Here is a 27,743-nt window from a genome sequence, read left to right as displayed (position 1 = left end):
AGTGGAAGTGCAGAGTAATGGGACACAGTTATGTTCATAACATAATCCGTAAAAGGTGCAAGGGTTCACTGAGCATAAATGGCAAATGGACTGCATTTATATAGCGCTTTTCTACTCATTTGAGTACTCAAAGCACTTTACAGTTATATGCCTCACATCTACCTACCAGTGGCAGAGGCTGCTATACAGGCTTACCAACTGGCCACTGGGAGCTGTTGGGGGTTCAGTGTCTTGCTCAAGGACACTTCGACACTCTGCCAGGATGAGCCAGATTCGAACCAGGGACCTTCTAATCCCCAGTCGACTGCTCTATCTCCTGAGCCACTGTCGCCCCCAACACAAGGCTTAACATGGACACCTGATGGGGGACCACTCCAGCTGGTTGACAATAAGAGCGAAATGAAACACAGGTTCTGAAAATGTGCTGTTGTGAATTGCAAACCTTTAATAATACACAGATAATGACAGTAGTGTACGAAATTCATTAGACCATATATGAAAACCACCTGCCTTGTTGTAGTCGGGGCCCTCATCAGCAGTGTGGTAAAGTGTCTCTCCAGGGGAGAGTAAAGTACAGTGCCGTCTCAAAAGGCCATATGAAATAAACACGTCATAGTTCACCCAGATGCCAAAGACACTGAGCAGTGACAGGGAGAAGGTCTTCACACCCACAGCAGCTGGCCAGTCAGGGCAGGGTTCCGCTCCTTGATGAGGGCAGCAGTGACTTGGGACAGGTTCTCCATGGCCTCCTGCCACTTTTCCGCACCCTGACACATGGAAAGACAGACACTGTCAGTCATGCAGACCGACCATAGGTGTCTACTCTCCTCTCACTGTTGTATCTGTATTTGTAGATTGCTGATCTCACTGTTACAACTTTGTCTGTGAACCTCTGTCCTGGTTCTGTTACAGCTCCATTAGCACCGTGTTAAAATGTTGTTTTGCCACCATCTCTTCTCACACTCTCACACATCTACTTGTTAGTTTCTGTCTCTAACTGCTACAGTTCCACTATCACATAGTGTTACACCTATACCTGTAATGTCTGCTCTCAGCGTTGTACTGACAAGAGCCAAACTGTGCTTAAATATATGTACAACTCTTGCTGGAATCAAATAGAAAGCTTAAAATGTCTAAGCTTAACAGAATATTCTGCAGGGGGAGCAGTCACAGTTTCTTGGTGCAACATTTATCCTGTTCTTCTGCAATACAATATTTCTATTGGAGCGAGACCAGACAAACACTTTGAATAGAAACATCTGAATTTCAAAAATTAAATCTTGTTAAGCAGTTCAGTTTGAGGTTTATCATGACTCTGATGTTATGTGATAGTGAGATCAATCAACAGATGAAAGCAATTATTGTTAGATTTTCATGGGGGGAAAAACTGAGTAAATTAAAGCATTTCATGTTTATAATGTGTTGCACTGAACTAATGTTCTTAAGCCAAAAGGAGTGACATTTTTCAGAGCTCACAGTGCAAGATATTTTCAAGATCTTTGTAACAACACAGACAATAAAGCACTCCATCTTACGATGTAAGGCAGAATACCCCTGTGCTCAAAAGAAAGAAAATGTAAAAAAAAGAACTACTGCTGTGGTTCCGTGTTGTTCCTTAATGTAAGTTGGTTATTTAATTGCTTTCATTTATATTTTTCCAAGCCATTATCTTTCCATCAGTTATAAAACAACTGCTGTCATTGCAACTGATCTCAGAAAAACAGAGCCATTATACAATGGGCTACGGTGGCATGCTTTCAGAGTTTTAAAAAGCCATTCCATCATCATGGAACACAGGAAGAGTACTCTTCCTCAGGAATGTAGTGAAGCACACACATGATCCACTTGGGATTGGAAGGATGATGGCAAACACAAGCTAAGAAAGTCCAAACTCTTAAAAACGTGCCCCTTAATAAGAACCAGTTTCCATAGAGTCGCATTACGCACATTTTCCACTCAAAGGGTATTTCAGTCAAAAAAAAAACTGGATAAGAAACCAGTGCTCATTTATTGATTAAAGAAACACAAAGTTATTATTGAATCAAAATATGATAGCTTTGAACAAGTTCCAGAGTGTGTAATTTCAGCATTTCCTGTGCTTTAAAATGTTTTTTTTTTTTTCATTTTTTAAATTTTGACCCTGTTTTTTTTTAAACACATCAAAGAAGAGAAAAGGTTTTCCTGTTTTCTTGATGTAGGGTAGGCCCTTGTTCTTTTGCTTAATTACAAGTATGCAGTGCTGGGTGAAGAGCCAGGACATCTGTGAGCAGTAAGCAGAGTGTGCCAGCTCCTGCACTCCTCCACCCTGACAGCGACTCAGTATCCTTCATTACAGGATCACGCACAAGCCCAGCAGGGGCATGGAGCCAAGCCCGCTCGGGAACTCCTCAGATTGCACAAGGGCACATTCTCGCAGCTCCGTTTTACAGCTAAGAACCATAAAACGCACCCCGAGTGATTCAAAATCTGTTCATGTCGTCTTAATGGGTAAGCTGAGAAGTCATTTCACATGAGCAACCGTCAGGACGAGTAATTATTTTTTTTGTATCAAATTAACACAACATAATAAGAATTAAAAAAGGTAAATCCATAAAGGCTATGCTACATCTTCAATGTATTTTACAGAAAATTGGTTCAGATATTTTTTATCAACCAACCAGTTTTAATGACAGCTCTGTTCTTGAGGTGTCTGCTGTTATGACTACTGTGCAAAAAGAACATGACAAAATGAAAAACACCATAAACAGCAATATTTCAAGATCACCCGGGCTGATCAAAGAATTAAGGAAATCTGGATAATACAACTCTCGGTTGAATAATACAATCCTTAGGATATGAATCATACTCCATAAAATACAATGCAATATTCAATTCAACACTTACTTACAGGGTAAGTGTTCAAACGGGACATTTTAAGTGTTACTTTATAGGAAATATTTCACTTTGCATGGAATGGAAATATTAAGCTGTCAACCCATACTGTCTATGGACTACCAGAAGTATTCATTTTAGTTCAAAAACAATTAATTTCAAATACAGTTAGTGAAGGCAACAAGACAGCTCATTATTCCTCACTGGAAAATTAAGATTGTCTACATCTTTCAGAATGGAAAAACTTGTAAAGCAAAGATCCTAATCCTTGACTGAAAGGAGCTTACATTTGGTCTGGGTTTCTGAAGACTATATGGAAAGCTGGCAGCTAAGAAATGCCAAGAAAATGAAGAGGCCAATCCAGTCGACTCAATATCATTACATCCCACCCAAACCATGTCTACAATAGGCAGGCCTCAGAAAAGTCATTATGTTGGCAGAAGGAATCAATTATTTTAACTCCTCCCACCAATATTCATCCAGCTATTGTGAGAGCTAAAATTTTAAATTATAAAGGTATATAAATTTTACAAAGCTATGGGCTATATCAAAATATTATGTCTGGAAATGTTAATAGCATGGTTTAAGAACACTGCTCTGCCCAATGACTCACTCAGTGAAATATTATATACAATCTGAAATTCATTCTCATTACTTGGTATGTATATATATATATATATATATATATATATATATATATATGTATATATATATATATACCCATTTTACTCTCATATCTGTGTGTGTATGTGCATGTATGTGTGTGTTTGTAGATATGGAGGAACAATTCCCCTTGCTGCCAAGCAGGTTAGCATCTGTGGTCTGAACCATATGCTATCCATAATCAGGATCGAGTGGAGGGACATTAGAAGTGAAGAAATATTTTGGGAGGTTGAAGACCAGCCAATATACAGAGTACTGTAGCAACCTATCGTATTTCTAGTAGTAACCTCATCTAGGGTCTAGGATAGCTAATATATAAAGCTGTATTCTCTATTTTCTTGATAGAACACACTTAATAAATCAAACATACCCAAGATAATGTTTACGTAAATTCTGTACAGGAAATTGCAACAGTCCAACAGCAATTTGTATTAAAACCTAGCAGCCTCTATTACATAGTTTACATAGTCCACTGTTACTTGCTATATTCAGATGTGTGTGTGCATGTCAATCTAGCAGCTGTTTTAGAATGCCATGATATGGCATACAGTGTGAGACATACAGGTCCTACTGCATCTGCTTACTATAACTACAGTGGTAGAACAAGATGACTGGATTCAGTGCTCAAACTACAGCCACTGCAAAATTAAGCCAACAATAATGAGGTCATTATGCCCATTGTTATGGGCACAAAATGCTCACCAAGCAGGGAGCAAGAAATGTGAAATTTTAATTCACTTTAGTCCTTTTAGTTTGAGCAGAGAGTGTTTTGGTATGTGAACTCTGAGGATGAACACTGAGTTGGATATATGGTGAATAAGCAGAACCTCTCTAGCTAAACCACCTGTTTCAGGATTCCCAGCCTTGCAAAATGCTGCAGAATCACTGATCCTTACATTGTATGGATGGCTTATCTAATTACCACCACATTAGCCAATAAACAGGGCGGCAGTGTAGCATAGTGGTTAAGGAGCAGGACTTGTAACCGAAAGGTTGCCAGTTTGATCCCCACTGGGGCACTGCTGCTGTACCCTTGGGCAAGGTACTTAACCCACAATTGCCTCAGTAAATATCCAGCCGTATAAACAGATAACATTGTAAAGAACTGTAACCTATGTAAGTCGCTTTGGATAAAAGCGTCTGCTAAATGAATAAATGTAAATGTAAACATGCCGATGGATCAGTGCAGAATGCTATACAGCATGACACCCTCAAACACCACCGTTCCCCACAGAATGTGGATAAAACTGTTTCTGTGAAAGGAATCAAACAGGACTCATGGTCCCCACCACTCAACAACAAAAACATTGACCACACCTACAAAGATAATGACTACTTATGCAGCTGATGAGTTCTGGTTGCTGTGATCCCATGTTTACAATTGTGTGATTGACATGTCAGTCTACTGCGCTTATATCCCTCCCTTTAAGACTTGAGATTCTAGTTGAATTAGTACTTCATCGCTTCATATAAAAAGGTACACCCAATGGGATATTCCCTTCTTGATGTTTTTTATGTATTTAAATGGAGCTTGAACTAAATCAAGGTTTTTGTCTGCCTGCTATACCTTAAAAAATCACTCCAAAAAAAAAATGACAGAAAACTTTTTTTTTTTCGTAAAACCAAAATGTGTAGGGTCATCTTTTCATGAAATAACATGTATTAATCATGCATGAGTTACAAAATATTTTCAATACAGTTCACTCTTGTGGTGACATCTATTTTATTCACAACTAAGCTCCTGAAACGAATTAGTTTACATTGATTTTGTTCAAAACAAAGCAGTAGGCACATACTACACGGTACAACAAACACTTGTCCCTCGCAATATAACTAAGTCTGTATGTTCCTGCAGTAAGTAAATTGCTGAATAAATTGCTAATTACCCGCACAGAACAGTTTGACGATGAAGAGTTTGTGAAAAGATGGTTCGAATTAAGCTGTTGTCACATAAATATAGACTGGCAGAGCAGACCGTTGTCATGACGATGGAATCAGCACTGAATGTAAAGTCTCTGTCTAAAAATAACTTGTCAGCACAACACAGAACAGTGGCAAACATACTGTATATCATTACACACAAACACGCACATATGCACACACACACACACACACACAAGTACACACATGCATGCAAGTGCACATGTGCACATACATGCACATATTGAACACACAATATCCACTATATATATTGTTGATTCACTGCTACATTTATGATCTGTTGTGATGTGTATATGTAGAGTGTGTGATATGCCTTCATTTCTCAAATACAGGAAAGCAACCACACTGGAAAGTCACACAACAGGGAACCCTTGACTAACAGCACTCAGAAATACCACAAAATGCATTTACCTCTACATCACTAATATCCTCACAACACATACGAAAGGCACAAAGGATTAAGGAAAATGTTCACTTCAGCATTTAACAATGACAATTTGTATGTTTCTGTCATATCACACTTCACCTCTGCAGTCTGCTGTCAGAGGTAAGCTCGAGAGCTCTGCTGACCTTCCCATGAATCCTGGCCAAGACAAGTGAGGTTCCCAATTTCAGTAGGAAATCACATGGAAATCACTTAGCAGCAGATCACCAGGAATACTGGGGAGTCCCATCATTGCACTCCCGGCTAAAAAAGGTCCAAACAGTTCATTCAAAGAAGCAGTTGAATAACATGACATCATCTTAACAACTCAATTATTTTTCTCATTAAAACAACAACTTCTCATTTTCATCATTCAGAATTAGTATGACCTCAATACTCCATTAGTAAGAATTTAACATCGCCACAAGAGGGCAGTGTGATCACTGACCAACAAAGTCCTGAATGCAGTATAGGAAGAGATTGAAGGAAAACCTCAAAAGTCTTCTGTTTACAGGCATACTTGTAAACATCTTACATAATGCACAACTCCAGGTCCCTTTATTGGACGTCCACCCTTAGCACAGAGATTGCAAAATTTGGTCACAGAGGAAAGAATAGAACAAATCCATAAAGGGACTTGACAAAAATGCCCCTTAAAGGGTATTATATTTCTGACTCTGACAGAACATTACTCTCTGGATATTATTATAGGAACTGAGGGGTTCATTCGTTGAACCCCCCCCAACATCCCATTCAGATAGTTGCTGGGGGGTAAACAATGAGAGCAGTAGGTCAGATTACTTTCATGTTCATAGACTGAAAAAGAGCTTAAATCCAACAGGATATTATAGCACAGGTAACCTCACCCAGCAGATAGATTGTAAGTCACATAAAAGGAGGGAGAAGTATATAAAAAAGGAGGGAGAAATACATAAAGCATAGACAAACACAAGGAGTGAGTGGGGATTCCTGTAACACTCCTACCAAAGCATCTTCACTAAAACAATAAGAGATCAGTAAAATGTAAACAAGGCATTCTGAAAAATGAAATCTACAGTACTGAGGTTCTCATTTACATACCATGTAATATTTAATTTAAAGTACACTTTGCTGGGTCCTTGCGGTTTGTTATTTCTTCAACAGAAAAAAACAACCCAGCACGACCCGGTGCCTGGATGTCTGTATTTCTGATTACCTTGTCATTCACATTCAGCCTCATTTCATTTAAAAAGGGCCACATATTGTCTGAGTGTGGATGGGCTTTACAGTCTTTATCCCTGCTTTTGTAAAACTGCAAGTTGCTTCAAATCATCTGGCAGGTACAACTGCGGTTCTATTGAGATGTCGCCCTTCCACAGACCCATTGACACAAGCACATTCCTTCCACATAAACCAGTCAAGGTATGATGAAAAATCACTTTCAGGGTACCAAGCGAATTTCCGCTTTCTGTCCGAGCAAATACAACATCTATAGAATTCCTGCTGGTTAACCAAACAGCAAAGTTATCACCTGTAAAGCATGATTTCTTTTTCTTCAATTCGCTGAGCACACCCCAGACATAAGCTGCCACACAGGCTATTTCTGCTAAGAAAATAAAGGAAGCTGGTCTTTTCAGGGCAAACACTGCATTATGTCAACAAGTTCAAGTGAGTGATGACTTTGTTTAAACTTGACTCACCAAGAGACATATTTCTATACAATGAATGTAACAATACCTTCTTATTACTGCAGACAAAAAGATGGAGGCTAATGTCAGTGTACCCTTTGGGAGGCAGTGTGGTGTAGTGGTCTAACAGGCTGTAATCAGATGGTTGTACGTTCAAGTCCTGCATTGGAAAAAGCTAAAATGATGAACCTTTATAAAAGGCATATCAGCCTCTATTGTTTCATACATTTAACTCTTTGGTATGTACACTATAAATGGCAATTAAATAGGCTGGTTAAGGGGGGTATATAACTATAACGTGACACTCATCAGTATAAATGCACAATCAGCTTTGGTTTTAAATATTATTACATCCTACCCAGCAATAAACTGAAAATCATTTTCAGATGAACATGACAACTGATTTTACGTTAAAAGAGCGACTCAGTTTAAAAGGGCAACTCAGGTTAAATATAGATCTTTGTTCAATGACAAAAGAGCTGGGCCACAACCTGGTTATGATCCCACGACATACTGGTCACAAGTTCAGTGCCCTCAGCACAGTTCCATAATTCTGTCTGATCCCAGTCACAACTCAGCGCAGCCAAGGATACAAACAGCTTGTGCAACAACGTGTTTTTACAGTGCTGTCAAAACAACAGAATATCGCAGACTAAACTGTGGTTAGATGCAGAGACGACGTTGTCCGAAGGATCGGAGGTGTGAAAACGTGAGATAACTCTCAGACTGCGCACTGCAATGTAAAACTGCTCTCAAAATCAGATAAAATGGCATTTAATGTGAGGGCCACACTGTTGTATCTTATCCTAATTTTCCGAGTAGACTAACAGAGCTTTGTACGTGTTTCATTGTAATGGCAGTATGACAAACTAGATGGTACTGTTATTACCGCATGGTCTGCTGCAAGCAGAAAGAGTGAGAGAATGTAGCATGGCTACATGTATTTTTAACGGAAAACAATAGTATAAACCCTGAAAGCAGACAGAAAGGCTAACGCCTACTCCAGCAACTGCTTTGTTTTCCAAAAGATTATCGAGGCTTAGAAACTCTTTACTTGACTTTACTTGGGTGGTCAAAATAAAATCCAAGCAGAGGTATAGTCAAAAAATAAACACATCGGTATATGTGTGTACATATATTTGAATTATAAATAAACGCATGAATATATTCCATTCTTGGACTGATTAAATGTTTACAAACTAATCTCAAGGACCTGGGTGGAATTTATTTTATTGGAGAAGGCATCCTTTGTTTATACTTGTTTCCCTTCTGGAATGTTATTTTACAACTGAATATAACAAGCGAACAGCGGCAGCATTATTGAAAAGGGACTTCTTGCACTCTTTTTTGAATCTGAGGAATCAAAGCTGGATAAACAGAGCTTCAACATGTCTAATTTATGGCCAAACTCCACTGGTTTAGTTTCACACGTACTAATAAAACATCTGAATGGTTGTAGGTGGGAAAAACAGCGATAACCTGTTCATGTTAGCACTGAATGTCCACTTCAGATGTTCTGCAAATCCATCACTGGAGGCAGCTTGTCTCTCCGGGATTCCATCAAAAATACATTTAATCACTCCAATGGGAAAACAGAGTCACTCATTAGCGCTTCCACAGCTATTCACAAGGAATTTGAAATTATCAATAAACACGAGATAAATAATAAAGTGAGACAATTACTCGCATGATGGGGGAAAACACTGTGTGAATCTGGAATACATACTGGAACATAAATCTGACACTAACAAGTGGAGAAGGCCAAACCTGTCAGCACTGTTGGAAATGTTATTTGAGTAATTCAAAACAGATTTAGCATTTCGGATCTGCACTAATATTTCATTTACAAACTTCTCCATACATTTCATCCCCTTATCTCTACCATTCATTTAGCTGCTCTCGAGTGCACCACAACAAATACATTCTCAAAAACAGGTCTGAGCTAAAGAATATACTGTACATACCACAACATACTTTGAGAGTAACATATACACTACTGCTGTTAGATGAAAGAACTATTTTTGTTACAGTATAGATAGTACAGCTACAATATTATAAAAACTGTACTGTTTTATTTTTGTGTATCACAAAATGTTAAAGGTTATGAAAACTGTTGCTGTAGGGTGACGTCTGCAGGAAGATACTTTATATCCTTATAGGTCTATTCATTAAATGATTTACTCAGAGAACTCAGCACAAGGCTGTAACACTGGGCAGTTCAGGAAGTGCTAGACTTTGTGTAGTTAAAGATTAGTCATCTTGGTGTGTTAAATCCTTGTTAAATCTCTGAATCACATCTGCACTGGGAATGTTTCTGAAACCATCACTTGAACCCTAAAAGCACTTTGGTACTGAAGGCTTGGGTGCAAAGTCGTGACCTGTAACCTGCCCCTGAAAGGGCACAAGTACAGTAATACCCCCCCCCCATCCAGAAGTGTTATGTTTCACAGCTACCCATTCGGAGGGATACTAGGGCAGGTGAATGGACGCGTACCATCATTTTCTTTTTTTTTTTTTTTACAGACGGCTAATCTCTTCTCAGGTTTAAGATTCCTCGTCTGGCCTCTTTGACAAAGAGGAAGCACCGGGCGGGTAAACATGAGGGCTCTCAGTACAGGGATTAGAACCCCCATATATCACCGTGACAACTCTTTTCAGCGACTGACAGGCCACCAGGGCCCTACGCAAGGGAGATCCAGTGTCACTTCCTATCACCGCGGCAACCATTGATAGGGGATACAATCACCATTTTCACACCACCAGATCACCTTACTGCCATCGCCCAGGACTGAGCTCAGAGAAAGGGCTTTCTTACCATGTGCCCTGGCCAAAAGTCACTCCAGTGTCATTCTGATGCATAAAGGCAGCCATGCATAACCAACACGGGGTGCTATCTGTCAGCGTTAGTTAAGGTACGAGGCTCTTCTCATACCTTAACTAACTTCTTGAGGTTCAAAGCCGCAACATACTGGTATTTCATGCCCTAATCACAACTTCAGTTGATTAAGATAAATTAAATCATGTTTTTATTTACTTATTTTATGAGATGCATTGAAGAAGTTTTGCTTTTTCCTCTGAATTTTGTTTCACTGAATGGTTGAGTGCCGCCAACTGAGAACATGACCTCACTTTGTGAAGAACAGGGATATCATGTATTAGGCAGAGGATTTCAAGCTGTTTAAGGTTTTCCATCTAGTTTACCTGTGTCATTTTAGAATTTAAAAGTGATTCTAACACTTTCTTTGAAGTATATGATTGCAATGCAATATGTATTAATGTATTTATAACATTCATAGTACATCAAAACAATTTGTAATGGTTTATAATATTTGCATATGCATCGATACATATTCATAATCTTCTGACCTATTATGTTAATCTCAATACCCCTGAGATTACTGTCCTTAAATATGTACAGATACTTGAGGAACTGATCATCTAATCTCAAAAAGCCCTCTTTGTACACCCCCAGTGAAGTGACAGTCACATTCAGAGGATGTGAACTTACATGAATGACACCTATGGAGTACATAATGCACATCATCTTTTCTTCATATAATACATTATGTAGATTGTCACTGTGTATTATGCAGGCTATTATTAGCAATTATGAATGTATAGAAATGTTCATGCTGAATATTATAAAGCGTTATGAAGAATCATTATGAATATGTAATGAATGCATTAAGTAGGCTATATAATAACGCATGTTTTATATTAAGCACTTTAAAAGTGTTGTGTTTTTTTTTTGTTTTTTTTTGGGAGATCCGGGTGATATCTTCTCACGGCCCCTCGAGGGCAAATGGTAGCTGTGCCCAAGTCTTCATGACTCAGACAGCCCAAGACTTTGGGTCACAGCTTCTGCATATTTCTGTGAAATATGCAGAACATCTTGGTGTAAATCCTCTGGACAACATGGCCATCTATCACAGGGCGATTTAATCTATCTTTAACACTGACTGCCAAGACAAGATGGGTGCCATTTTTTATCCTGAGTATGACTCAACTAGGGGTTGAACCCACAACTTTCCAGGGTCAGGCCTGACTCCAAGGTCATGTTCACAAATGCACACTTGCTTCAAAGGGAAGCGTCATATCTGAATAACAAATATATATCCCCTAAAAGTGGGGAAAATTCTTTGATATAAAGGGGGCTTTATAATTTCACTGAAACTGTCTTATCTCAAGAATTAAATAAAAGATGGATGTTCACTTATTGCCTTGATCTGTCCCTCTTCCCAACTTATCTAGCTACCTAACTACCATTCCTTATTCTTGTTAAATCAAGGATGTTTATACATTTATACATCAACACCTATCAACACCTGGCTGTACTGAGGAGCAGTTCTAAGGTTTGCACAGATGAAAATGGTAACTCAGTTTTGGCAATGTAACTCTAATTAGTAGCAGAGATGACATGCCATTGTATTGAGTTATTTTCTGAATCAGTCTTGCTGTCTAATGTGGTATTAAAAAGCATCCAATTTAATTCATGCTCAGAATCTAAACACATTCCATTCGCAACTGAAGCAGCAAGCCTAAGTCACAATACAAAGGCTGGAGGAATCACAAGTAAACAATTGTAGTGTAATGCAAAGTTAATGACAGGCCATTCTGAAGTCAAGGAATAACATAATTTAGTAACATCCTTAAAAGAAGGGAATTTCAACAAACATAAGGTATTTCACACTAAATCAGGGAGCCTACATTGCTACAAAGGCCATGTAAGGAAGATATGTCACAGGAACGAGCCATGATCAAATTCAGCAATGACTATATTCTCCTGTGCACAAATCATTCCAAGTCCGTACCTCTCCATTCACAGGCAATGTCAAACAAAACTTTGAAACGGTGTATGTTAACACATTATTCGAACTGTATGTTGTGTATAGTGTGCATAGTATGTATGTATGTTCTCCTTTTTGCGTTATACTGTTTAAGAAAGGTGTTGTGGTAATACTGTACAGCATGCAGGTATTGGCAAATATGTAAGGAAATTAAATGTGACAAAGGCCTACACTTCAGAAGGGAAGCAATTCAAGATCTAGACAAATATAGTGTTGTTTTTTTTTGTTTTTTTTTTTTATAAAATGCCAAAAGCTATTTATAACAGTGTATTTACAGATCATCATCAAATGTCAGTGTGTTCTTACACTAATCTCTCCACATGTTTAAAAAATTCAATTTTTAAACAAGTCGTGAAATTCTATCATACCAAAAACCAAGTGCATTCTCTGGAGAAAAATGTAACTAAATAAAACTATTTGAAGACCAGAAGCAATGAAAATGATTAATATACAGAGGTCATTACCAGCCATTTTGTTTCCAGCAACAAAGAATATGCAATACTTGAAAAAGATTACGGAGTTAAAACATTCAGTGGCAGTGCTGGCATGTCATGAGGTTCTGAACTTTTTCAGTGGAGATGCACTGTCTGTGAACAGCATAAACTCAAATTGAAGCACCAAACCAAAGTGGCAGTGAAATTGAACAGTTTAAAGCAGATGTTTGTTCTTGAATGATTAAAAAGACTTGGTTATGTGTACAGAGTAGTTCTTATGAAATATGAAAGTACATTTCAAACCAGACCTCATTCAATACTGATTATATTTCATTCATCACTCTACTCTTCTGACAGCAAGATTGTTGTTGAAAAATCATGCTTTATATTAAAAACAGAGAGAGATGCCATATTTAGATCCATATTTAGGTCCAAAATGTGCAAGTACAGTAAAGTGTGTCAGTATCAGTTATTATTTCATGCTCAAATTAAAAATACAGAAGCTTTGATTTAAAACTCCCCATCAGTATAGCATTATTGTACACACGGTCAAAACAAAAGGGAGAACTGGCAATGGTTTTGATGAGTATGAATAAAGCCATCTGGGGAAAATTATCTCTGTTACAATAAACTAAGAAAATGATTTATGCTGTGTCTTTATCGGCCACTCCACTATCTCACAATGAGTTGCATTGCATCATCATGAAAACATATTATCTTAATTCACTCCCTTTCCTCGTTTCCACTGATGGCTGGACAACCGTGCATCACTCTTATTGAACTAAAGGAGGACTGGTATGTGGCTTTGAGAAAAGGGCAATCAAACTTACATGTTTTATCGACCACAGCATGTGCTTCAAACTAAAGAATATAAAACACTACTTGTAATTAGACAAAAAAAATTGATGGTGGGTTGTAATGTGCAGTGCTGCCTCACTGACTGTGTGAGAAAGGAGCTTACTTTATCTTCTGCCTGTGTCAGCCCCACTAGCGCTGTCGAGGCAATGTCAACAGAAAAATCATGTTCGCTTGCTGAACCGCGGCCCAGGGCAGTGTTTTTTTTTTCTTCCTGCAATTCATTTCTAATGTAATGGCCCCTGCATGAAGTACTGCAGTTTATCGTGTCTAGGTTTTGGAAAGTCTTTATCATAAGTAAATGTCTCCAAAGTACAGGCCATATGTTTTAATATCCCCCCCATTACACAAACTGCACAACAATTTGAAAACATGCTATCTTTTGTGTGACACGTTTGAGTTGTAAAAGCTATATGTTCAATATATGCTTGTCTTTTTGGTAAGAATGAGCAATATTGCTAACATTTTAAATTCAAAGGAAAATAAGCTTCAATACAAAGTGTCATTGTTAATTGAAAAATAGCTTTTTTAAAAATAATTTTCTTATATACCTGTTTTTATAATGACTTTGAGCCCTCTGCAATAAATGAGTCACAAGAAAACAAAATTTTGTCAAAAATTTTGTTAATATTTACTGATACAAAGAGACTCTGACAACAACCTCATGACCCCTGCACTTCAGTGTACTGACTGGGGGGTTTGCTAATGAAAAAGTGCTAATGAGAACTCAGCAACAGCTCTTCCAAATTTTCTGGTTGGTATGGAGTATAGACTATTGCATGACCTTTCATTGTACTTGCCATACATACTTTACATTGTACTTTGCCTTTCTTCGTCGATAGCATGTATCATTCATAAAGTGGGCCCTAAAATAAAGGAGCTTGAAGATTCTTTCAAAGAACATTTCCCCCTCGTAACTACCCACACAACGCCCACCCACTCAACACACACCACAGACAGTGCAATTTGCCCCAAGAGCAGCTACATGAGGAGACAAGACTTTAGAGAATGGATTGAAATATTTTCCTCTTTGTTTTTCTTTCATTTTACAAAAGTGCATTCCAGGGGACTATTAATTTACTTAGGCTGTTTGAAGAGGCAAAGGGATGAGGAGAGATAAAGAGAGCGCAAGGCATACCTGTACGTGATTGAGCAGGATGCCGTAGAGTAAAATATTTCTCCGTTTCGCTTCCGTTGCGACGTCTCTGATGGCGCCCAGCGTTGCCATCCTCTCGCTCACAGGGGACTGCTCTGACACGTCCAGCTGCACCTATCAAAACAGGAGAGCGTGGCGTAAAGAACACCACTACAGCACCAAGGATCCCTGACATGGGAGACTGCAGCAATTAAAGCGCATTGTTCAAAACTCATTATGATTATTATGACTGCACGTTCGTGTTTTCTTTAGATGCCTGTTTTACAGAACATTGATTGTAATTCTGTCACATTTCTAAGTAAATGGGTGCCAGGGAAGGCTTAGTTTTATCATGGTTATTATAATCTCCCCTGATAAAGTGCAACCAAGTGATCATTCCACAGTGGGTGCTCTTTTTGGCAAATAAGCCTTTATCCTTTGTCATTCTGTCCGTCCATTCTGTGGTTTCTAGGACCATTACGTTCTTCACCAAATGGTGGCACTGATGGACATGGTTAGTGAATGGAAAAGTCACACGTATTAATACTGATAGTAACAGTACTGATCACCATAATGTCATTTAGCTGATGCACTAAGCCAGTGCTACATACATAATGCACTCCTGCCGATGATGAACTCAGAGAGGTGGACTCCACTGAAGGAGAGTCCCCAAACAAATGACAAACAAAACAATTTAATAACAATATTCTTTGCGGCAGCAGTGTGGTATTGCACGTGTGGTAAGGAGCAGGGCTCATAACCGAAAGGCTGCTGGTTCAATTCCACTGCTGCTGTACCCTTGAACAAGGTACTTAACCCAGAATTGCCTCAGTAAATGTCCAGCTGCATAAATATCTAAAACTACGATCTATGTAAGTGGCTCCGGATAAGAGTGTCTGATAAATGTCAATAATGTAATAATGCATTTCTTGCGTTAGCATACCGAAGCACGTTATTAGCGGTTCCACCACTGTGGGTGTGCGTAACCTCACACAAACATGGGAACTGATGGTTCTTTTTATTCTCTTCAGAAAAAATTCCAAACACTACATTTGCAGCCATACTTTTTTTAAAATTTTTGAGTCAAGTTAAATGTGGTTTCAGCATTAACTAGATAATCCCAAAGAAAAAATGAGTTGGTTGATGACAACATGAAACTCTGATTATTCCAGGAGATCATTTTTCATAGCTACTAACTACTTAATAAATACCATCTGATACAGGTCATATTACACAAACTGTTGTCTTTAGGGCCTACTCTAATAACTGTAAAATCCGACAATTGCTTCGCACGGTCAATTTGAAGAGGAATTTGGAGCCGCCTCAAATTTATCTGGGCTTGTGTTGCATTTGTGAGCCGCCGTGAAAATCACAGGGCCAGTGAAAATCAGAATAATTTTTTAATAATATACTATATACTGTGGGTCCTTTCTACCTGAACAACACAGTTCACCCAATGAGTGAACTTTGCTCCGCACACATGCTTTCACTCTGGCATGGCAAAGAGTCAATCCCACCTCCAAGCATCCTGGCATATGGCCCCATGCAAGCACAGCCTTTTTGTTGGCTTTTTAGAAGTTAATTGAAATGCAATAGCAATCCTTAACAAATCAAAGTGCAAGTTTAATCAAGTTATAATGTATGACATTTGGAGTGATTAAGATGGAGTTGTTTTGAGGGAGGTATGTTGGAAATGAACCAGAAGCCTAATGCTCCAGGCTTTTTTTTGAGTGCTTTGTTTTGGGAATCATATTATTCCTAGGGTGAAAAAGTCACATTCAAAAGAAAATAAATGGTTTTCCTTTGCGGAAAATGTTTCCTTTCAGCAGTGTTGGATCAATTATAAGTTTGCATTCAGGGGAAAGCAATGTTTTGCTCAGTCCCAAGACAGTCACTAAGAGCTTCAAAAAGTGGAAGAGACCCAGATCCTATTAATAAACAGCAAGGTAGTTAATTTGTGGAGTGCTGAGGTAGAACACAGCTCACATAGTCCACATGCAAAGACCAAACAATAACAAGAATAGTGAATTAACTTCAAAGCAATACTCTACAATTTGTCTAAAAATACATTTACTTCCTTTTTCCAGATGGTGTCTGTTTTTAAGAGGATATATGAGAGTGTTCAATCCAAGTCTGTGGGAAGGGACCCTGACAGACATCAACAACACCAAGAAAGTTTCAATTCGATAGGCACTGGGATCACAAACTTCAGAGCATTCCTCTGACGTTTGTGGGCTTATGGTCACATCTCTAAGCCCACATGCCCCTTACATGAGAAGCAAAATAACTCAGACGGGCACATTCCAATATCAGATGGGAGAAAGGAGAGCTACATAATATTTGGAGAAAATCCCAAATTTTAGTCAGCTCTGACATCACAGCAACATGCCTGCATCATCGCTCCTACCAGCACAATAAAATTTTCAACAAAACGTTCATCAAATCTTACCAAAATCAGAACAACTGGATACAGGACTGCATGGCCACTCTCCTCAAATGTCCTCACCAGCTCTTGTACATCTTCCAAGTAAGAGTTACTCACCTATGGGAACAGAACAAACAGATGCTGAAACAGGGGACTTTGATGAGGTGCAGGTGACGCTCACATCCAGAAACCATTTTAAAGTGAAGGAAGTGCCACAGAAGATTGATTGCTGTGGAAAAAGTACTGCATTTTCACTTACATTTTACACTGCGCAGACTGTTTATAAGAATACCTGACATAAGTAGGATCTGTAGACAGTGATCAAAAACAGTGAGACAGAATTACATTAACATGTAAGAATCAATCTCCTATAGTCAGTTTAGGCTCACTGTCAACATGTAATATCATAATAAATGAACTGAAATGGTACTTAATCAGCAAAAAAGACATTTTGGATGTAAATTTTGAGAACTGCTCTTTGTGAAGTATTTTGAGAACAGTGCATCTTAAGTGTCTGGAATCAACATGACAGGAAAACAACTGTGCCAATGGAAAAAGCCTCTTTCTTTAGACTACAGCCTTCTTTAGACCAGCAAGGAGATGTTACTGCAGCACTGGGCAAGCTTCAAAATGAGACAGAGAGCATCATGGGTATCAACTGATGAGACACATAGGACAGATGTGGTGTTTGTAATTGCATCGTGGCCTTCACAGTGGTACTTATCACAGAAATACAAAACAAATACAAAGTCAAAATGTTTTATGTTTGAGAGAATTTGGTTAATGTGCCATGGCACTGTTCCATACAACATCATTTATTTGCAAAGTGAAACACAGGACACAGGGTGCAGGATAAGTGATGCAAATCACATTATTTTTATTTTTATTAAGAAATGTATGCAAAATACTGTACAATCATGTTTTGTTCCATGTTCACGGAATTTCACTAAGGACATTTCTCAATTAAATAGGAGAGGAAAAGACAAATGGGATGGAAGAAACACTGACATTTTATCATCTGTGATGTATCTGCATGTTATCAGAACTTACTGTGACATGGATGAAGTTCCAGCTCTTTGAAATGAAATTTCCACTACTTCTGAGTGATGTTGAGATGATATCCACCTGCTTTTTGGCATAAATAAAAAGGAATCAAAATTAGACCACATTTGCTCCCTGATAAAATCAAATGGTAAACTTGAATACCCACATTCCAAAATTCGAGCTAGTTCTACTACTTGGGCATTCTGTCCAACAACATATTCAGTTATATGTTTTTAGCAAAACTTTCAATACATTTTTCTGCCTAAAAAAATTCAACCAATTTCAATGAACACACCTGCAAAATAGGCTTGCATTGTTTTGTTCGTATCACAAGGGTGTTATCTTTGTAGTAAATGACACATAGTACTGTAACAGTGTCTGCAGCCCATTTGACTGCACATTTACGAATAATCCCCATATGAACACCAGTGAAAAGTTTTCAGGCTCACAGAGCTCTGTGACACTGTGGCAAAATAAGATTGTCTGGAGCATTCTTCCATTGCTCATGCATATATATTCAGACTTCTACCAGCACAAGCAAGACTGTTCTGCTGTTCATTTGCCCTAAATGCGTAATTTAGTGCTCTTAGTATCTCTTTAAAAAGGATTTATACTTCCCAAACAAATGGAGAGATGCATGTGGCTTTCTGAATATTTCACTTATCTAACAAAACCACACTGTTCTCAGTAATCAATCTGCCTTTGGGTGCTGCATCAACGTCTGAGCACAGAGGAAATAAACGCAGATATAAACAGTTGTGATCTGAGCTTGGCACATGGTCGGAATTGTGCAATTTGAATGTTAGAATAACAAAGCAAACGGGAAATATGAATTTGTTATAGGAAACACATGGAAAGGTTTAATTGTTCTGGAGAGATAGCTGAGTGTGGGTTAAACCAAAAGCCATATAAGCCAAAAAATGCAGATTTATGAGATTCTGTTTTCTGACTTGATCTAAACCAGGTTGAGCACGCCATTGAGCATAAAATCTAGTCGAGCCTTAGTTAAGTGCAGATAGGCAGCGTTCTGCTCCTGCTTTGCTCAAACCCACAAAAAGCTTCCATAAGAACAACACATACAAGGTCCCACATGCAGACAACAAAGCTAGCTAATACGTGTCAAAAGCTTCTCTTCACAAGACCTGCAATACTGCATCTGCGAGATTAGGAATGGTGAAAATGTACTTAAAATATTCAGAAACAGATATAGCATGTATAGCACAAAATTAAATGGAACACACAGTGAGAACTATGCCTCCTACCTGACACAAGTCTCCAATTTGAAAAGTTTCTCACACATTTTTGCTAGTGCTTGATGCTTGATAACTTATGAAAAATGACTGTTTACAACTTCATTTAAACAGTGGATGATTAACTCCACATTTTTTCATCTAAAGAGTATAAAGAGATATATTGTCTCATATCAAGTGCACAGCATGAAAGATAAGGGGGCACTGCTGAAGAAGTGAAATGCCCCATTTATGACAAACTTCCACTCAGCTCACAAGATAACCCCCCCCCCCCCCCCCCCCACCCACCATGGGGAAATTCTCACCCAGGCAATGGAAAGACTCAAACACATGACTGAAGAGCAAAATTATGTAGGGTGGGAAGTGTCAAATCCAAGCTGCTTCCATTCCATTCTGAAGATATTGATAATACATATTTTCTTAAATCATTAAAGGTTTTCAAGCTAATTTACTGAAAACTGGGAACAATTATGACAAATCAGCATTCTGCATCTTACAGCTATGTCTTCAGCAATCTTATACGTGGATATACAGAAACCTCTAAATGGATATCAACACACACCATGTAAAATCTAGTATCTGTTTTCAAGCTAATTTACTGAAAACTGGGAACAATTATGACAAATCAGCATTCTGCATCTTACAGTTATGTCTTCAGCAATCTTATACGTGGATATACAGAAACCTCTAAATGGATATCAACACACACCATGTAAAATCTAGTATCCGTAACACTAATGTTAATTTTCAAGTAAATATAGAAGACAGCCCAAACAACATTTGGCTCTATGTCATGTCATGCACTCTCATTTGTCATTGTTCCAAATGGTAGTAAAATGTCAAAAGTCTACAAAAAAGGCATGATTTGAGCAGGAAAACGAAGTGGAATGTGTGAAGATTTCTGAAGTTGTCTTGGGAAAACAGTAGGTATTTGAAAATGAATCCAAGGGAACGCATCTGTTTGGGTATACTGAGCACATACAGCAAGTCAATGGTCCTGACAAGCATGATTTATACATGTTTGCTACATTCACCCAAACACTCTAGCTGGGATTTATTTTCACATGGAACAATTCCAGCTGTGTTTCTAAAACAAAAATCAAAACAACCATGATTATGAGCACAAGTTCACTACCCCCCCCTCTCCAGGTTTAACATTTATCATTCAGTTAGCAGGCAGACAAATTGCTTAGACTGTGTATATTCACACACATTTGCAGATCCCTGTGGTCTGGAGCCCTCGGCATCTCATAGTGACACAAAAAAGGTCAAACAAATAGACGTCTCTTTGATCGTACTGATGTTATTACAATACTGTCTTACCTGTTCAGAATTATTTGAGTTAGACTGAATGAGCTTATAGAGGCCTGCCACTGCATCTTTTGGACAGGAAATTTACCTTGGCTTGTCCCTTCTGACGTCAGTAAATTCAGCAGCAAGTACAGCTTATGCATCTTGTGGCCAATTAGGTGGTAATAGAAAAAAATAAATAAATATAGCTGCCAGCGGTGATTATGAGGGCCAAGTAAGAAGCAAATGGAGACATGGAGGACTTATGTGTTCATGGGGAAAGTATACTGGCTTTATGCCACACTTGAAAAAATGTATGAAGTATTTAACCTATCCCACCACCCTTGAACCAGAGACCTAGATCACAAAGTAAACCTGGTACCCATTGTGGCAGCAAGCAGACAAAACCATCTGGACATTTAGAATAGATTCATGTCCAACCCTTTTAAAATGTGTGCAAAGACTACAAAAATCTATGCAAAATTTTATGCAATGCCCCCAGGCAAGTGCATCATTCGATATATCATATATACATTTGGCAAATTCACTGAAAGTCTGGTATCTTAAACAGTGCTTTGTGAAATATGGCAACATACACCAATGTCTCGTATAGTATGTGTACCAAATTTCATTCCAGCAGTTACCGTTTGCCTTTTGGTCATGATTGACCTGAACTGATTGGTTGATTGATTGATTGATGTACATTTTACATGATGCAGAGAAAATATATCAATGTCTTTTAAATATTTAAAAAATACCTTCAGTATGAGCAGATGCATTTTCAAATATTTTGCAAAATGTACTATACACAATTTGTTTATTATGAAAGCACAAATATTGATTGAACATCATAGCACCACCATGAGAATGCCTATTTGGTGACAACTTTCACAGCTCTCTATAAACCTGCCACATTTTGTGACTTTTTCATGAACCATATGAATTTGCCATCCTTTTTTTTAAATGAATGAAAAAAATAATGACTACAAGGTGCCAACACACCTATGCTGCTTGGCCCCCTACAAAAATCACAACAAATACAAAAATGTTCCAGGAACTTCAGTGCACTCTAATACACAAATGGCAAATTATAGCTCTCCCTCTCCCTCCCTCCCTCCATTCACCTGCACTGCACTTTGGTTCTTCTCTCTTTGAGCTCCCGGGAGTAATGTATCTAAATCAAACACGTGCGCAAAGGAACATGAGCCCAGTACAGAGGCCACCTAAACACACCCGGACCTGTTTTCCATCAGCCTGAACGTGATGAACCAATATATCTCCTGAGCTCACTGGGATTCCGACAGCAGATCTCGCTGTTTGACAAAATATGATGAAGGAGTCTGGACTGACAACAAAGGGGGATGCGCGTCAGGCAGCAACAGTGAAATACGTCATGCACAGTACATTTCCTTTTGTCATCAACTACCACAGAAGATGTATCCTTTTTAATATCCCAGGAAGAGCCTTTACAAAAAAACAAGGGGACCATCTTGGAAGAGGGTCATCTCTAAAATCAAGGAGGAGAAATAGTGCGTACTGCTATATATAGGGGATTTACCTAATTCCCATGAAGTATGAGCACAGTGAGTCTCATCTGTTCTTTCTCAGCTGGGGGAGGAAGAGGTGAACGCATAGAAGGGGAGATGAGTGTTAGCCGTCCCTGAGCTGCACTGCAAATTTGTTCACAGATGCCGAACCGACCAGGGCCACCCAACTGAGATACATACATCTGATGCCGACGGGGGGGTAAAAGCAAGGGGGTAGTTTTGGTCTCAACATTGGTAGGGACACAACAACCGAGGGGACATTGGAATTTTGTAATATGATTTCACTCCAAAGATAATGCGAACGAGTTCGCTCAAATATTGTATATGCAATAATATTGTATTTTGCATATCGTCCATATGCAAAATTACGCCCTTGGGTAAAAGCTACTGTGGTGATCCAACCAGGACATTCACAGCCAGGGGAAAGAGAATGGTAAGCCAAAGTCAATCTCAAAGGTCTTGAGGCAGCAAGTTGCCATCGTTGACGTACCATATCCAGCGCTCCAAGACGATTCTGCAGCTCGTGTGCTAGCTGTGTAGACTCTTCGCACACACCTGTGACAACACAGGCCGTCTGGGAAAGAGTCTCTGAAAGGAAGAGGGAGAGAGAGAAAATTCGGGGCTTTTGTTTGAATTTGACTCAGGCCTTAATCTCTTCTCAGAACAGTTCCCTACATCTCTGTGGTTGACAAAAAGAGAGAACATTGTTAGAGCGACTTAGCACACTCAATACATGGATTTCCTCCAAGCTAATGCCTAAATTCAAGGTTGAAAAGTGCAAGATGAAAAAATCTTTCCCCTATGAGGTGAGCATACCTTAGATGTTTAGAATTACTGTTAACCTTCCTTTTAAAGTCAACAAGCTTCCAAAATACAAAATATTTTTATTTTATCTTAACTATAATGATAGGTTTACCTGTGAAAGCATTCTTCCAACCTTATTTAAAAAAGTGCTAATTTTTCTGTATTTTGTCCTAAAATATGCTATTTAGCAGGAAGGACTCCAGTCATTGACCAAACGCTGTCTGTGTTTTCCATATCTATAACAATGCCTGTTATATTTAGAAAGTGTTTAACTGGAGTGAGAACTTTCATCAGATCATAAAAATGTAGAGTACACTGTACCACCCAATATTATAAGGTGATGAGTATTACTGTAAGCCATTCTTTGAACTTTGGGAATGATGAGTCACTTGAATCAAATCAAATACTTACAGCTGCAAGAAAATACAAAACAAACTACTTTAGTGTCAGTATTACTCAACATAATTTTAAGCTGTCATGCATTCATGGTTGCCGCACACTTGTAAGATTCACAAATGTTGACATTCTAGATCAGGCTAGCTATTGCACTGTAACCCGCCTCTTTATTATGGAACATACATGTATACATAGTAAAAGTCACTTTCAGAACACCTTCTGATTTTTCTCCCAAAAATCTCACAATTAGGTTCAATCTCTAAACAATATTATGTTAAACTATAGATAAGATAAACTAAAGGCTTTCCATAAGTGAAACTCCAAATGAAAAAGGACTTTTGAAGCAAATAAATCACAATTAAAAAGGAGTCTACATGTGTTTTATATTGATGTCAATTCTAGCTACCAACACGTTTCTGCTATGATAAATGTTTTCAAGTCAATACTTTAAATATGAGTTTCTAGAGCAATGTGAGAACAGATTTTGAAAGGTCAGATAGTTGGTGCCCCGACTGCAGGTGTGTCAAGTCACAGAAATAGCAAAATTATGTAATGTTAAATAATTAAAATTATTTCATTATTTAATGAATCTACACCTCTGTGATTCACTCTCAACAAAAATTGTATGTCATGAGCGTCGCAAAGCTGATAGTTAAGGTAGGGCTGCCATTCAGAAACCGCCTTCAATCAAGACCAATGAGCAACAGTGCATTACTCCATGTAATGAGCACAAAACCTGGACTTCTGAGCAGTGGAAGAAAGTAATATGGTCTGACAAGTAATCCTTTACTTTTTCCTACATTTTTTCCATACATCTGAGATTGCCTGTTCCCAACTGTTAAATGTGGTGGTGGATCTATGATGGTGTGGGCCACCAACTTGTGGGACTCACAGGGTCTGGTAATAACTCTGCCCCCATAAACACTGCTAAGTGGATTCAAGGGTAGTGTAAGGAAAAACAAGGTGCAATTCCGATCTTCGTGGAAAAGACTTCTTTATTTACAGGAATGACAGTCGTCAGAACTAAGTGAAACGCACTCTGGGTTCAGTGGAGTCCAACTGAACCCCGAGCACTCAGTGAAAGCATCCTTTATACTGATACAGAGCTTTGATCAGGGTCGACAGTAATTAGCGTACAGGTGGTGAAATACAGGAGGTCTGGTATACACGTATTTGAATGCCTTAAGTGAGAGGATCTGTGCTATCTTATGCTGCACTGAGTGGTTTAGGGATCTGGACCAAAATCTTACAGTAGTTTTGTGAATTCCAGGATGAAGTCGGACACCTTCCATAGCCTAACCAGTCACCAGATGTAAGCATCATTAAACCTTTATGGAACGTTGTGGAACTCAGAATGCAGAGTGGATTTCCCCCTCCTTCAACTTTCAAGGAGTGCTTTCCTTTTTGAAGAATGGGCCAATATCCCTCTATAAACAGTTGAAAACTTGTATATAACAGCATTCCAAGAATGACTGAAGCTACTCTGAAGGCAAAGGCCCAGCTCCTTATTAGTTAGTAAAACATTCATATGTTGTTTGGTGTTTCCGTTGTTTCATCTATCACCTGTACATCATCAAGTCAATATCTCAGTCAACTAATTGTTGATCTGGCATGAAATTAGAGTAGTTTACTTTCCTATGTCCACATAGGAATACAGATGTTGAGAGAGGTTTGCAAAAAAACAGTTAACATCACTGTGTGTCAGACAGTAACTCACTGATAACACGTCGTTATTTAAGAGCTGGTTTGGGGTGTGGAGCTTTCAGAAGGACATCCAGTCCTACACTTGATAAAGACAGCGTGTAAGGGAGTGTTTTATAGCCTGGCACAAGCAGCAGCCCCTGGAGTGGGATCTGTGCACAGCTGTATGGCTCTGACGCACTCAGACACACACCCACCCATAAGGCTGTAGTTCATGTAGCTGAATTACTTGCATTGCAGACTCCTTGTTCAAGTCCTATTATTTTCCCTCTTTTTCATTCACGTTCCTTGATTTTTATAGGATGGAGCCCTGCAGATCCTTTACCACCCTATGACACATTTCATAATTCATAATCCAACATAATTATTGTCATAATGTAAGGAGTGTCTCACATATTTCCATCATAAATTATGATACATTTTTTTTTTCTACACAGCAGAAACTCTGTTAAATCTGGATCCCAACAGCAGTTGTAAAGAGGAAGCACTGCATCATTTACAGAACTGGATATTTGATGAAATAATTCAGGTGAGAAAACTACCTTTGTGAGAGGCAGCATAATTGTTTCTCACTTCTGATTTGAACTCACAGGCCTCTTGCTATGAGTTCAATGCCATACTTAACATTCAACCACTGCCTGGGCAACAGTGTGGCATAGCAGGTCCTGCAGTTTGCCCTAAATTAACACATTTATGCTATGCTGATACAGGATTTTGTTAGTTTTCTACCAATAGCATGGCGTATATGTTGTACAGAGGACAGAAGAGTAGCATTTAAATCTGCTAATCAAAGTTGTAGAAAAATCTCAAGACAGGGGATTGAGAACCATTAATGCTTGAGTATTGCAACTGTTACTATGGAGCCCTAAAAACAGCAGTGTCCCTCACTGATCAACTGACTCAAGAGGGGTTTTTCCAGAGTGAATACCTTGTTTTAGCATAGGTGGAGTCATAGATAAAGTCCAATCAACTCGGATTTCATTCAAAATGGACATGATTGGATAAACACATAAGGACAGAAAACATGTTACAGGACACTAAACAGAGTAACCCTGCACACCAGGACTGTCCTCTTTACTCTTTCACACTGCATGGCAATACCTGCTGACCCTTGGCAATAAGTGATAAGACATCCAGACCTAATGTCAATCAGTCATATATGTTTCTTTGTCAGACACATCAGTCAAGCTTACATGCTAAGTGAAGCATGATTATTGTTTTGGTTAGTGATAAAAGTATCTTCAGTGCAGTCAACAGTAAGAAACCAAGGTTTCTGATTTTTATTATCTCCTTGTTTAAGGCAATGTATTTTCGAATATTTGACACATAGTTTAATTGTGCTTGATTTAAGTTTGAAGCTCATACTGAATGACACATTCACACTGTGCTCTTAATTTTTATTTGAGTAGATAGCTTGCTAGTTTACAGGGAGGAAGTGTGTCTATATATAGCTCCCAACATCTCTGGAGTTGTTTTATAACTCAAGAAATACATCAAAAGTCAACTCTCCAAACTACAACATGTGGGATATGTTGCATAATATCTGGTACAGCTCAGCTAGGCTATCAGAAAAACTACCAACACCTCTTAGAGAGCTTGACCAAATACAAAAATGAGAGTGAAAATGGCACTCCGAGTTGTTGTTGTGTTGGCCAAACTCTTATCAGCAGCATTGATGATGCAGAGATCCACCAAAGTGGTTGCAGCTCTTTGCAGACCATCTTTTCTGGTGGTCTCACACTACTTGGACAAACATTGAGATTCTGTGTTATTCACATCGTTGTCAAGGGCCCACCCTGGCACACCGTGCATGCCCAGACACAGGCAGAGATGAGACGTTGTGTTATTTCATTGTGTATTTGTCTTGTTGTGTTGTATTTGTCTTGTTGTGGTTCCACCCTGCTTCAACTTGCTTGCCAAGGCCTACTTGGTGTGCAAACACCCCCTCTGGCTGCCAAGACTAACACTGCCTCACTGTGTCTACACACACACGTGTATGCGCACACAATCACACACACACTCTCTCTCTTTCTCTCTCTCTCTCAGGCCTGCTTGAAAAAAACGCATTTTCCACCTCTTTTTAATTATTCATTCAAGTAGCATGGAACATGATACTCGCCAGATACAAAACTCTGGAGTGCTAATCTTATTGCCTGGAGTGCTGACATTGGGATAATAGTCAGCATTCAAAGCTTTCAACTAACACAATTCCAAAACATTAATACAGGCACTTATTAAATATAATTGTTTGTTATGGCATATATGATATAAATAATGTAATCACAATACTGACTCACATCTGAAGATTAAAATAAGAAGACTGACATAATGATAAAATTTTACAATAAAACAGAGAATTCTAACTTCTCATTCTAATAATTCTAAGCACCACTAGTGACAAGAGGAATACAGTCAGGGTCCAGGTCAAGTTTTTGTTACTTTTGAGTAT

At 38.6% G+C, this 27,743-nt stretch overlaps 1 protein-coding gene across 1 annotated transcript in view; it reads right to left on the bottom strand.

Annotated features, from left to right (window-relative positions):
- Positions 1–435: 435 nt before the first annotated feature.
- Positions 436–27,743, bottom strand: part of crppa (CDP-L-ribitol pyrophosphorylase A) — a 34,753-nt gene continuing 7,445 nt past the window's right edge. The window contains exons 6-10 of the mRNA XM_036539500.1: positions 22,884–22,981; positions 18,313–18,390; positions 17,287–17,379; positions 14,841–14,972; positions 436–767 (exon numbers count right to left, since the gene is read on the bottom strand). Of these exons, the coding sequence (XP_036395393.1) occupies positions 663–767; positions 14,841–14,972; positions 17,287–17,379; positions 18,313–18,390; positions 22,884–22,981 (506 nt within the window). The 3' untranslated portion in view covers positions 436–662. The remainder of the gene's footprint in view (positions 768–14,840; positions 14,973–17,286; positions 17,380–18,312; positions 18,391–22,883; positions 22,982–27,743) is intronic.

Source organism: Megalops cyprinoides, chromosome 10 (assembly GCF_013368585.1).
Source record: "Megalops cyprinoides isolate fMegCyp1 chromosome 10, fMegCyp1.pri, whole genome shotgun sequence".
NCBI lineage: Eukaryota > Metazoa > Chordata > Actinopteri > Elopiformes > Megalopidae > Megalops > Megalops cyprinoides.
This window is presented reverse-complemented; position numbering and strand designations above follow the sequence as displayed.